Raw genomic sequence first — 13,725 nt, forward strand, 5'->3', positions numbered from 1 at the left:
CACTAGCATGCTACTACTTTGCGGCTAACTTGGCGAACATGTTTCCAAAGGTAAGCTAGCGACGAGGCTATGATTATCATTAGCATTAGTGTGGCTGACAGTCACAACAGCTATCTACGCTAATGCTAATCAAAAATTAAAACATTTGCGTTGTGCCTAATGAGGTTGCACAGTGTTTGTGTTATGTTAGCCTTTACCATAACTGAACAATCTTTTTCTGCTCCCACTATAGGAATACATACTTCCTACGGGCACTGCACTAGTCAATTAAAATGATAATATTTCAGGTAAAAAAAAAAACACACACAACAAAAACCACACCATGCATCCTTTACAACTTAAATAATAATAATGGGCTAATTATAATTTGCTGAGGTTGCCAAGGATGAGATAGGGCTGCGTGAATGGGTATGAGCATGTGTGCACAAAAGTGTATTATTCTATATTGCGTACCTCATCTGATGAGCCATTCTCCACCCTGAAGCGCCCTGCCCTCTGAATGGCCCCATCTGCGTCACTGGAAATCAGCTGAGAGGGAGACAGAGAAAGACACAGACACGTTTGAAATGACGACAAATCATGACTCGTGTGTCAGACGATAATAAGCAGTTCAGAGGGAAAAAAAAAAAATTAGCGATGCCTATCGTCATCAACGTGGCAGACACAGCACCTGTGAATGTGAAACCAGTGGCCTGAGTCCTTCTTCTTTGGATTATCAGAGTCTCCACTCTTTGATGAACAATGATTACTCAGTCTGATGATTTGTCCAATTCCCTTTTGCTTTAAAGATGCTTTTGTTTTTTTTTGTTCCTTATTCTCTCATGTCTGCCACCCTCTACTTATCACTCCAATTACCTGTCTCTCGCTGACTCACGTCTCCCTGGTACAGCATTGGAGAGGAGACGTTATGAGGGCGAAATGGGACAGTTAATGATAGTGGGGGAGCAAGAGAGCAGGGAAAACAGAATGTCGTCTGCGCGATTATATACAACTAAGATGAATTGGTACAACAACTTAAACGGTCGACATGTTTTGCTGTGCTCTCTCTGGCTGCCTCACAAAGAGCCTGATCGGAACAGGTGGTGCATGTTTTCTCCGTGGCTTTAACAAATCCTTCCCCATGTAACACAAAAAGGATGAAAGTCAAAACAACCATTTCGCCTTGAGGCGTTGAGACGGAGATATCTTCAAAACGATTACACTGATTGGCATGAAATTTAGCCTCCCTGAAGATTACTTCTCGGAAATATCTGTCAAAAGTTATTGGCCTCCCATCGTCGTTAATTCCATGTTTAACACACAACTAAATATTTTAAAATAAAATGGAATGGACAAATATGATGGAAGACGTTTTTATTGCACAACCATTAGGAGCCATCACTGCCAAACGAACGACCTCGGTAACTCCAAAACGACACTTCTGTTTCTGCAGAACAGGTAGTTTGGCCCACTCTTCTGCTCTAGTCGTCTTAGGTTTGAATGGTGACTTCTCCACACTGTTATTTTCAGGTCTTTTCTTCGAAGTTCAACAGGATTAAGACATAACTAATATAGAGGATCCTGTCAGAATAGTCCAGTTTTTTGAGTGGCTTTTTTAAGCTGTGTGTTTTGGGTCGTTTTCACCGTTTCTTGACTGAGCTTTCTGACACTGCGCACAGTATTCTTTGCTTCTGAGGCTAATCTTTTAATTGTGGCCTACACAGATTCAAAGAACCACATCAGGAGCATCCTCAAAACATAACCAAGTGCGTTCCACCGTAGGTATGGCGTGTTTTTCTTTGAAGGCCTCATTTTCCTGTCCATGAACATGGCCCTGATGTGACAAAATGCATATGTCATCAGACCAAAAGACCAAATATTCCCTGAGATAATTTGCAGCTTATCAACATTGAATTTTCATTAAATTAATTTGATTATATAACTTTTTTTGGGGGGGGGGGAGAATGAAACATTGTTTTAATATTCTGCAAGGGTACGAACAAATCTGTAACATCCATCACCACGAGGACTTAAATTTAATTCCCTATCTAACAAGCCTCAGCTGAACGTTGTGTGTCGTGCTTGCCTTAAGCCACATACACACACACACACACACACACACACACACACACACACACACACCATCACCGCTGTGTTAGCTTTGACAGGAGCTCTTTTCCGAAAAAGTTGCTAGACAACCTCAACGCACAAAAGTATCGGCACAATATTGGATTATTAGACACGCCGAGATCTGCCGATTTGACTAAAGACTAAAACAGCAGGTCTGAATAAGCTTCTACCTCCTTGACGTCTACGCTACCGCCCCCTACAGCTCTTATTTTTGTACACTTACTTATTTTGCAAAATAAAGATATTTTATATACACATCTGCTGTGACATCAGTATGAAAAATATTATGCTATTTTCACAACAGAAGCGACGAAATGACCTCTCCAGTTGGGTAAAAGGAAAACAAAAAAACACTCCCGATTTATCGACAAAAAGTCCAATATCGTGCGTCCCTACTTAAAATCTTGTTAAAACTGATTGCACAGTGTAATGGTGATAAATAAACACCGTCAACATTGATCCCATATGAGCCTTGTTTTCACTATTTTGACACACAACACCTGCTCCGACAGAAAAGTACCTGCGTCTTTACGACTGTTACCCAACAGGAACAGCTGTGTGTTGCCTCTTTAACATTTAACACAAACTAAGGCCTCATTAAGACGCGAGGATCTCTTCATTATGTTTAACCTTTGAACGGAGACAAGTCACCGTTTCCAGTGTTTGTGGTTTTTACGGCTAGAACAATTACCTGGTTTATGTAACTCCATAATTAGTTATCTCATCTCACTCTTGAGAAGAAAGACGACTAACTTTACCCGAATGTTTACCTATTTCTTTCACCTTCTTCTCTTATGCAGCAGATATACACCGCAAATGTAATCACACAGATGCTGCAGAGTCAGAGGAAAACGTGAGTCAATACATATTTATTTTTATTTTTTTTAGAAAAGCTGATGTCTCAGAAGTTGAAAGAATTTGTCTCTGAACACAAAGATGATTCAAGAGTTTAGTTGCTGCTGTTGTTCTTCTTACCCTCATTGACATGCCTGAAACACCCACTCCACTATATTACTATTCACGTCCTCATTTCCTGTTCAACACTGTCAACACTGGAGCATGATGTGACGTTTTGTTGCCAGGCAACCAAACAGAGTCTGCCCTCCCAGGATGATCTTTTGCTTGTTGCCTCTTTTCTCTGCATCTTTGCCCTGTGCTCTTTGACCTACTTGACTGCTACTCTCTTTTTGCTCCTGTCTCTCTGTTGGGTCGACATTCTAAAGGTCCCACATTATGCAAAATAATCTGCAATTCTTGGCTCCACAGTGCAGCACAGAGTTCTACACAAACTTCCAGGATTTGTCCAGTGGATACATGTTATATATGACAACAATGTGCCTGCTAGAGCCTGCAAATGATCACTTTTCCAAATGCTTTTTTAAGCACTTTAGGTCCACCTTTTTTAAAGTAGACCTAAAGAGATACGACTAAACCGAGCATTCTGAACAGGGCTGTTTTGGCAGGGTGATTGAACTGCTGTGGTGCTTCATCCTTATGGTATTTTGACCAAAGCATGTCACAGACATGTTCATTAGGACACCAGAAAACTAGTTTAACTTGGAGAAATATGGGAGCTTTAAGTTGAAGAGTTCTGGCACGGCTGCGTAATCCTGCACACGGCCCTTAAAATATTCAGATTCAAGTGCTCTGAAGGATCTGAATAAGGACAGGAGGGTTCACAGAGATGAAGCCTACATTAGTGACCTCTATGATGTGTGCAGGTACAATAAAACAACAGAAAAAGGGATTATATTCATTATTAAAGGTGCGATATCTAAGAATGTGGCCAAAAACGGTTACTACATTCAAATCCGAAATCCCGAGGTCTTTTAGGTTTCGTTTTCTGACGTAACTGGCAACCCGTGGTTGCTCGGCAGCTGAGACTCTACTGACTGCAATGATTGGTAGACGGCGGTAGGTGGCGCCACAAGCCAAAACATGAATTCAAAACATAAACATGATTTGCAGTCTGCAAAATATTTGTTTTTAATGCAAATATTTTGGCTGTGCTGTTGTTGTTGGTGAGTTCAGTATGCGACGCTCATGTGGAGGATAAAGTGGTACAAGATGGATGGATGATGAAAACGTATATCTACATCTGCTAAGACATGGGTATGAAAAATATTATGCTTGTTTCATGACAGAAGAGACTAAATGACCTCTGCTGTTGGGTGCAAGGAAAGCATATTTGCATTGTTTAATGGTCCAGGGACTCCTGAGATATCGGCATATCAAATATCATGCATCATTTTCTTCGCATTCTTAGCTCAGTTCAGATAAATGCTGTATCATACACTCGCCGTGAGCCACACACTCGTTATTCCAGGCAAAACTTGACGTGACATTGAGTTAGTTAGAGTATACACTATATACTATACACACCAGGTAAATAAAACCATTCTGGGAATGGCTGCTGACTGAACAGAGCACAGTGTTTATCAGTTTGTGAAGTGGGTGCGTGCCCTGCTTCAGATCCTCATTAGATCACATCACAGAGTGTAATGATGAGAGAGAGGGTTAAAGTCCATTTAAAACAATCCTGTGTGTAAGTGAGGATAAACGGCAACAGCTTCACTCGCTGTATAAAATTATTAATTACTGTCACATTGACTTTATTACTCGTGCGGAATTAAATGCGGTGTGCAATACTCACTGCTGCACTTGGATGAGGAGCATGAATCAAAAAATACTACATCTGAAAGAGACCAGACATAGCTTTGCTTTTTGGATGAATTAAACAGCACAATTCTTTCTACCGTATTCAAATGACATCATACTAAATATCCAACCGTTATTAGCTATTTCTTACTTCTCACATGAAAAGATTCAGTTTTTCCCCCACAAATGATCCATTCATTCATTTGCCGTCACTCAGCAGAAGCTCCAACTCTTGCTTCCTCTTTCAGTCTTCTCACTTTCCTTTCTAATCCCACACTCAATATCAAGTATACACCATGTTTCCAGCCTTTCTCTGTCAGAAGGTCTACTTTGCTTTCCCCAGTGCTTGTTTTTGACCGACTTGGATTTACAATAAGCCGGGATAGCCTGACGTTCTGCCGACCACATCCCCCACAACCTGACCTTGTCTTCGACCTGTCCTTGTCTGGTTTTTTTTTTGGATTTTAATAAAGGTGACTGTTTTAAACTTGGTGTCTCTGAGCTGATGTCTCTGTCATAATGAATTGGCTAACATAACTGGCATTTTAATAAAGTGTTATAACCAGTTTATTAAAGCTGGCATATTAATCAGAATTGAAAAGAGCACTCGCTATCGTGTGAGAAACTATTATCTTACAGTGTCAAACGGTCAGCCACGTATATGCATGAATTTCTTATTTTCATTATTTAATTTTTCTTCTTCTGACCAATGCTGAGAAAGAGTACACGTCCTCAGTAGCTGAAAACTGATATATTGGCTAATATTGGCTTGAAAAAACAACCATTAATTGACATTGAAATATTTGACAATCAATTGATGTGATAAGAAAGAACATGATATGAAAAGAAATGAAAGGATTAAGGTCTGTTGTAATGTGCTATTTTGTATGATGTATATCATCTTACTTTTTACATTGAAGGTCCCACATTATGCAAAATCAACTTTTTAATCATTTAAATCCTTATATTTGGGACTCTGGAGGTCCTACCAGTCGTTAAAGTGTGAAAAAAGATGACTCACTCATGTTTTTGTGGTCCTCCTCAGTCTAAGTACAGGAGATAAAACATGCGATGTTGACTTCCGCGCTAATTGGGACGTCACAATGCACTAAATTCCTGTAATTGTTGTCTCGCGGAGCTCCGCTTTGTCTGTAAAAAACACTAGAGTGCTGGCTGGTGAGGGCAACGGTATCCGAAAACCGGAAGTCCGCGAAAAGTTCTATTCTTGGCTCCACAGTGCAGCACAGAGTTCTACACAAACTTCCAGCCTCAGAGGATTTATCTGTCCAGTGGATACATGTTATATATGATGGTAAATGTGCCTGCTAGAGCCTGAAAATGATCAGTTTTCCGAATGCTAACTGCTGTTAGCTCCCAGTAGCCTCTGTGGCTTATGTCATTTCCTGTCCCTTAAGTTTCATTTTACTAACGCTTTGTTCCATCAACTAATATTATTTTTTTTAGACAAACTTGTAAGTTAGAGTTGTCAAACTCAAAATTCTCTTTTCAGTTGGGTAAACTAATCTTGTTCAGATAATGTAAAAAAAAATATTAAAACAATTTGGGGGGGGAATTTTGAGTTGGCACAACTCTAACTTACAAGTTTGTCTAACAAAATAATATTAGTTGATGGAACTTTTACACAAACTCGAGATCTTTTGTTAGGCTGTAAACTCAAAAATTGATTGCATCAAGTTGCCTTGAAATTTTGAGTTTTCTTTTTTTACAGTGTACTAAACAGAGCGTTGAACAGGGCTGTTTTGGCAGGGTGATTTAACTGCTGTGGTGCTTCATCCTTACGGTATTTTGACCAGGGAACTAGTTTAACTTGGAGAAATAGGATATAATATGGGACCTTTAAAAAGTGTCAACATAACGATGTTAACACAGGTCAGGCTGCTGAACTGTCAAAAACAATCAATATTGTAAGACTATTCCTATTATTGTCATATTGATTTCACTCCTTACATGCACACAAATAATCCATGGGCTGCGTCCCCCTCCCCGCCCCCCTGAGGTGTATATCTATATATAATGAGATAACACAATCCAGAGGTTGAGAGCCAAGCGTGTTTACTGCAGGTGTGAAGCCCTGATAAACGACAGGGTTTCTGTGCAGTAATTGGTGTCTTAGAAGAAGCTGCAGAAAATACGGCCTCCTCTCCTTTCATATGCATATTAACGGCGCCCGGAAAAAACAAACATATATCTTGTGCACGCTTCCCGGCGTTGGCGGTAAGTGCTTGCGTTTGCATGTGTTTAAGTGTGAGCGAAGAATGAGCTCTGCGATCCGGTCGAGATCCGCGTGTGCACGTGCAGAAAATGTAAAGTCAATGGGAGAGCGACAGGCCTCCTTCTCCCTCTATTTCTCTCGCCTCCTGCAACATTAACTGTCCAATCGGTGGATAATTGAGGGGGAAACCGATGCAGTGTTCAGGCAGACCGATGCGCCCGCCCTCGTTATTATGTCTGCGCGCGAGGAAAAAGATGCGTGACATTTTGCGCTAAACGGAACGTTTAGTTAAGTGTTTGTGCGACTGTCTGAGAACAGGCTGTTTTTTTTTGTTAAGGAAATTGTCAGGAGACAGGAAAGACAGAGTGTGTGTGTGTGCATGCGAGGGCATACACACACACACGCACATATATGCATTACACAGCCACTGCTTCTAAATCATATAACAGAAGAGGTGCAAAGAAGTGCAACGCCACACTCCGACCGTTCCCTGTGGGCTGTGGCGAGGCAGATGAGAGGAAACACGGGAGAAGAAGGGGGGGGGGAGCCTGTTACGCTTTGACACTTTAACAAACAACCCATAAAGCGTCAGCGCAGGGGACGGGGCAAAAGAGAGGGCATCGGATGTAAAGAGAGAGGGGGAAAGAATGACGGATGAGGCTGGCGGGGAGTAGAGGCAAAGAGCAATGTAATGTCAACAAAAAGCCAAATGATAAAAGAATAATAGCCCATCTCCATGTTGCGTAAGCCCCTGGGAAGAGAGGTTAGCTCCATAATAGATGGAACACACACATATGCACACTCTCTCTCCCAATGCAACACTTAAACAGCTCCCAATTTTTAGGGCATGACTTGAACATTCCACAAACACAATCAAGCTCACTGCGTACTCAGAGAGCGTCCCATTTCCCCAAGGCCCACAAGACAAAGGAGCACTGCACTGCAGAGAAAATGACTGTGTGTGTGTGTGTGTTTTGAGGTATTAAATCAATACTTTTGTGAATGCTGATAGATAATTGATCTCATCAGTGGGCCTGTTAATGCACACTCACGATCCTTGCAGGGAGGGCAGAGAACACGGAGGCGTGGGCGGCGACACGGGAGAGGAAGTGGCAGAGGATGAGGAGGGCGGGGGGGGGGGGGGGTGAAGAGAGGCAGGTGCACAGCGAGAGAGAAGATATGAAAGAAGGACGAGAAATGAGACATGGAAGAATTAAGGAGATGAAGAGCGAGTAAAAAAAAGGAGGGGGCAGACAAAGTGAGTGGGATACAGCACATGATGTGGGTGGGAATGTTTGGGAATGGCTCGTACAGCTTCTCTGGGCTCTGTTTCACAACTAAATCTGTAACTGGACAAGAGGCTTTGACCAATCAGCAGCCCAGAGAGAGATGGGGGGGGATGTGTTCCTATTGGCTGTGCCACTACACCTATTCTTCATTCAGCCTCCTCTCTGTTGCTGTAGTACTGACAAAAACATTCCATGCCGCATAGAAACCTACAAATGTGCTCAACTGAAAAGCCTAATACCAACTCACCCCCTCATGTTTTTAATCATAACAAATTCTGTTCTTTGGCACTGGCTATGTCAGGTTTTGGAGGGAAAGACTGTTCACTTTATTCCTGGTGGATTTGCTCGAAAAATATTCAACAGTCTCATCTTGTTAATGCACATGAATGAACCTGATGAATCGGATGTAGTGTAAACATTCGGATGAATAAGAGAAATATGTGATTAGATGTGTGAAACTGTGAAGAACCGCACTAATATCTGCACAGCATCCCTATGAAAAGCGCTTTCACGTCATGGAACATTCCTGCAACACTAACTAGCAATGTTTAATGCATGATATATCATTGTTGACAAGCAACAACAACTACCTGTCAAGGGAAACATCAGAGGTAAAAATGTAAATCAGCGGCCGACATCTGTAACACGCCTGTTTGCCATTCAGTCATTGACTGCACCTGATTAGCATTAATGTTGCCTGTTACTAAGACAAGTCCAGCCACGGAGACGATGGCACCACATCAATATCTGCCCATTTGTACGACAGCAACGCCGCCTATGACCAATCTAATGAGCGGCACTGAAGGCACGGGGGGGCCACAGAGACGTGCTGCTCTGGTGCAGCAGCTACGGGAAGGCCCTCCAAGAAAGACAGGGGCAAATGCTGCAGTGAAGCCTGGGATACCAGAACATAGCAGCAGCAGCAGCAGCAGCAGGGCGAAAAGCATCTGCTGTCTCATTAGGTGATTAGCTGTGTATCAGAGAGACACGCGCAGGAGGGACGGACTGAGAGACGACACAGGGAGAGAGTTTAATCTATCAGGATGTTTGGATAAGCACCCACTTTGAGCTTGTTTTGATTACTTTAACAGGGATTGGTGCTCCACACTGGTATTATTAGGGTGTACGTGACATGCGTTATAATTAGAAACGCAGCGATTCCTCTAATCTAGACGGTATATGACAAAGAATTTACAGGACATTAACGCCTAGCGCGCAGACATGATCCTGCATACCAAGAGATCATACCGAGAGATAATGCACGATAAAGCATTCCAAACGCAATCAAGTTAGCAAGAGTCGTGATTGGTTTAATGACTTAAAGGGCAGCTATATCATTTTGTGAAACAAAAGAAATGGTACAATCATTCGAAATTAGATGAAAAGCTGAATTCACAAACGTCACCTGCAGCCAGGCACCCACTGTGTGATACCAGCTGTCAACCACACTGGTGTCCACTAGTATGTGCTGTGCTTTGTCTTCATTTAAATGGGACATAATACAAAACTGACATCATGGTTTATTTAAGACCTGCAGCTATAGGATTTAATGCACAGTTCATCAATCAAGCTTAGGCCATAGTCAGACTAAGACAGACCAAGTCTCGGTATACATGCAGAGTAGAAAATATATTTATTGGCCATACGTCTGACTCCACCTTCGTAGGTGGCGCTGTAGCTCTCTATAAGCAAGTGAATATTGAATGGGTTTCCTGTTGACCTTTACATCACATAAAATCAAACAGCAGATGGCGAGATGGACGATGAGATGAAGTAAATCGCAAATACAAGTTAGACCGAGCATGGCTCTCGTGGTTGCTGTGCCGTATTATTTCTGGCAACAGTACTGTAGTTTATATACGTTGTCTCCTTCTACTTCCGGGTTAAAGAGGGATGACATTTTGGTCCGACTCCAGTCCGACTAAGCACTTACAAGCTCGATTTTAATACATGATATTAAGAAAACCAAATTATTGTCTTAGTCTGACTAAAATCAGACTTTTAACATGCATGGTAATGCACTTAATGAGTGACAACTTCATCTCCCTGGATCAAATTTCATCGAGAAAGGGTTTTTTCAGAAGCAAATTGTTCCAGGTAGAACCTCAGCCCTTGTAGCAGGACCCTTTTGGAACCCTTCTTTTCTGGGTATCAGGTCAAAATGGGTATCAGGTCAAAATCACTGGCTCTATTATCAGGAAAAGCAGCAACAGTTTGTTTAAAATAAAGACAACAAAGAACAACAGATATTGCTGTTTGAGCCATGCTGAAGTACTACACTTTTCAACTATGTGCTCTTATGTAAATACTGCATTGAAGCGTTGCCATTGTCTTATAATGTCCACTTGCAAAAGATACATAGCCTGGCTTTTATGACAAAAAAGAAACAGGAACACAGAGTGACACACACACACACACACACACACACACACACACACACACACACACACACACACACACACACACACACACACACACACACACACACACACACACACACACACACACACACACACACACACACACAATGAGATGCACCCACGCTGAGAGTGGGAATAAACTCAGTGTGATGGTGCAGTCAAAAGCCTCTGAGGCAGTGACAGTAACACTGGTGAGCAGGTGGGAGTGGAGCCGTCTGCTCACCAGCCCCTGTGCAAACTGACAGCTAACCCATTAACACACACACACACACACACACAACACACACACTGTGTGACAGTCGCAGTCATTGCTGTGAACTATTGCACACCAAACAACACAAAGCTGAGACCGAAGCCCAGCGAACACACACACACACACACACACACAGCACACGCACAGCAGCATCATAGTGTTTTTTTCTTACTTTCCTGTGTGGCACAACAACAACAACAACAACAACAACACAGCCTCAGAAACAGTCAGCGCACATCACTTTAACACCCGGCCCCCGCCTTCATCAAGAGAAGACAATTCAATTCACGTGTGGGGGGAATAAAACCACAGCAGCACACGCTCAGCGGTTGTGTCAGGATTAAACGACTTTAATTGTTGTCAGCTTCAGCTCCGGCACTTGAGTTTCTGAAAGTGAACCGTGGAGTTGTCACTGTGTCAAGAAGACAAGACAGAGAAAGGGGGATAGATTTGTTTATCTCTATGAATGCAGAGGAGCATTGTGTATGTGTGTGTGTGTGTGTGTGTGTGTGTGTGTGTGTGTGTGTGTGTGTGTGTGTGTGTGTGTGTGTGTGTGTGTCAGCAGTGGCGGCAGGTTATTGATTTTTAATTTTTCTTAGGCCTCGGTGTATTGAGGGAATTAAACGTCTTCCTCTGGCTACAGTCGGGCAAAGTCACACACGTGAGCACATTATCACCGATTCTCCACGAGTACTTTCCTTCAAGAGAACTCACCTTGTGATACAACGTGTTCTGAGCTAATGAGTACATTGATATTCCACAGCATCCTGAGCTGGTGAGGAGTTCACAGTAATGGTGCTGTATGTAAGAAATGTATGATGTTATGACTTTTAATGACCGCCACGTGTCATCAAAGATTAAGGGAACATGTTCTATTAAAATACTGGCTTCACTGAGAGATAGATAGATACACTCTTAGAAATAAAAGTGCTAAGTAGAACCATATAAGGTTCTTAGGCTTGTCCTCATAGGAGAACCCTTTTTGGCTCCAGGTAGAACCTTTTTTATAACCTTTTATAAAACCCTTTATTCATGAAAGGGGTTTTAAAGGTTCTCTGGATCAAAATGGTTCTTACTGGAACCATTAGTGTTACCAAGAACCATTGAAAAACCCTTTCTTCGGGAAAGGGTTTTTCCAGAAGCAAATGGTTCCAGGTAGAACCTCAGCCCTTGCAGAAGAACCCTTTTGGATCCCTTATTTCTAAGAGTGCAGATAGATAGATAGATAGATAGATAGATAGATAGACAGACAGACAGACAGACAGACAGACAGACAGACAGACAGACAGACAGATAGACAGATAGACAGATAGACAGATAGATAGATAGATAGATAGATAGATAGATAGATAGATAGATAGATAGATAGATAGATAGACGCTAAGCAATAAAAGTGCTAAGTAGAACCACATAAGGTTCCTCGGTTTGTCCATAGGAGAGCCCTTTTTGGAGGGTTCCACCAAAAACCCTTTTAAAACCCTTTATTCATGAAAGGGGTTTTAAAGGGTTCTCTGGATCAAAATGGTTCTTACTGGAACCATTAGTGTTACCAAAACCCCTTTCTTCAGGAAAGGGTTTTTCCAGAAGCAAATGATTCCAGGTAGAACCTCAGCCCTTGCAGAAGGAGCCTTTTGGAACCCTTATTTCTAAGAGTGTAGAATATGTAGGAATTTAGGAATATTTAATGTAAATACATGCAAAAAATAGCAGTGCAGTCGAACAGTAGTAAGACTGGGATTTAAACGGGGTTAAAGTGCAGATTGTCCTGAGTTCTATCTGTCAGACAGAGATGAGTTATTATATCGTGTGATGGCTTGAGGCAGGAAAGATCTTTCGCAGCGTTTCCTCCTACAGCGGAGCAGTAACAGTCTGCTGAAGAAAGAGCTCTGCTGTCTGTCCAGTGTGTGGTGGGAGAGGGTGGTCAGGATTATCCATGATGGATAACAGTTTGTTCAGCGTTCTGCTCTCCACCACAGCCTCAAATGTTTCCGGCTTGCAGCCGATCACAGAGCCAGGCTTCTTAATCAGTTTGTTGAGTCGGTTTTGTGTCGCTGGCGCCGATGCTGCTGCTGCTGCCTCAACAAACGGCGGCACGGAACAGTACGCTGGCACCAGCAGACTGATAAAAGATCGCCAAAGGCCGCAACGCCACCCAACACTGTTCACACAATAGCACGTGGGATACTAGCAGAGAGCTGCTAAATGTCAGAAATATTGAACAAAATCAGACTTAAAAAGCTGCTGAACTTCGACTAAAAGTCGGGATGAGGGAAGTTGATAGACATGGATAGGGTGGGACTGCAGTGACCACTTGCCAAATGCTAAAGTTGACCTTTAATGTCAGTAAACCTGCACTGACACGTCTCTGATGAGGATATTAAGTAAATTTATTTGCAGTTAGTGACTGACAAAAAGCTGACATTTGTGCTTTATAGCAAAACAAAAACTTCACTCTGGTCAAACTTACAAACAAATCTAAAAGCAAGTAGTAAGTAAGTAAAACGAAACTTAAGGGACAGGAAATGACATCAGCCACAGAGGCTACTGGGAGCTAACAGCAGTCAGCATTTGGAAAAGTGATCATTTGCAGGCTCCAGCAGTCACATTTACCGTCATATATAACATGTATCCACTGGACAGATAAACCCTCTGAGGGTGGAAGTTTGTGTAGAACTCTGTGCTGCACTGTGGAGCCAAGAATAGAACTTTTCGCGGACTTACGGTTTTAGGATACCATTGCCCTCGTCATCACTTTCGCGTTTT

At 42.3% G+C, this 13,725-nt stretch overlaps 1 protein-coding gene across 1 annotated transcript in view; it reads right to left on the reverse strand.

Moving 5' to 3' along the window:
• Positions 1–13,725, reverse strand: part of garnl3 (GTPase activating Rap/RanGAP domain like 3) — a gene marked incomplete at both ends in the record, with an annotated part of 81,027 nt that overhangs the window by 36,473 nt on the left and 30,829 nt on the right. The window contains one exon of the mRNA XM_083894387.1: positions 454–528. Within this exon, the coding sequence (XP_083750513.1) occupies positions 454–528 (75 nt within the window). The remainder of the gene's footprint in view (positions 1–453; positions 529–13,725) is intronic.

This window comes from Microchirus variegatus (assembly GCF_963457635.1).
Source record: "Microchirus variegatus genome assembly, chromosome: 1".
NCBI lineage: Eukaryota > Metazoa > Chordata > Actinopteri > Pleuronectiformes > Soleidae > Microchirus > Microchirus variegatus.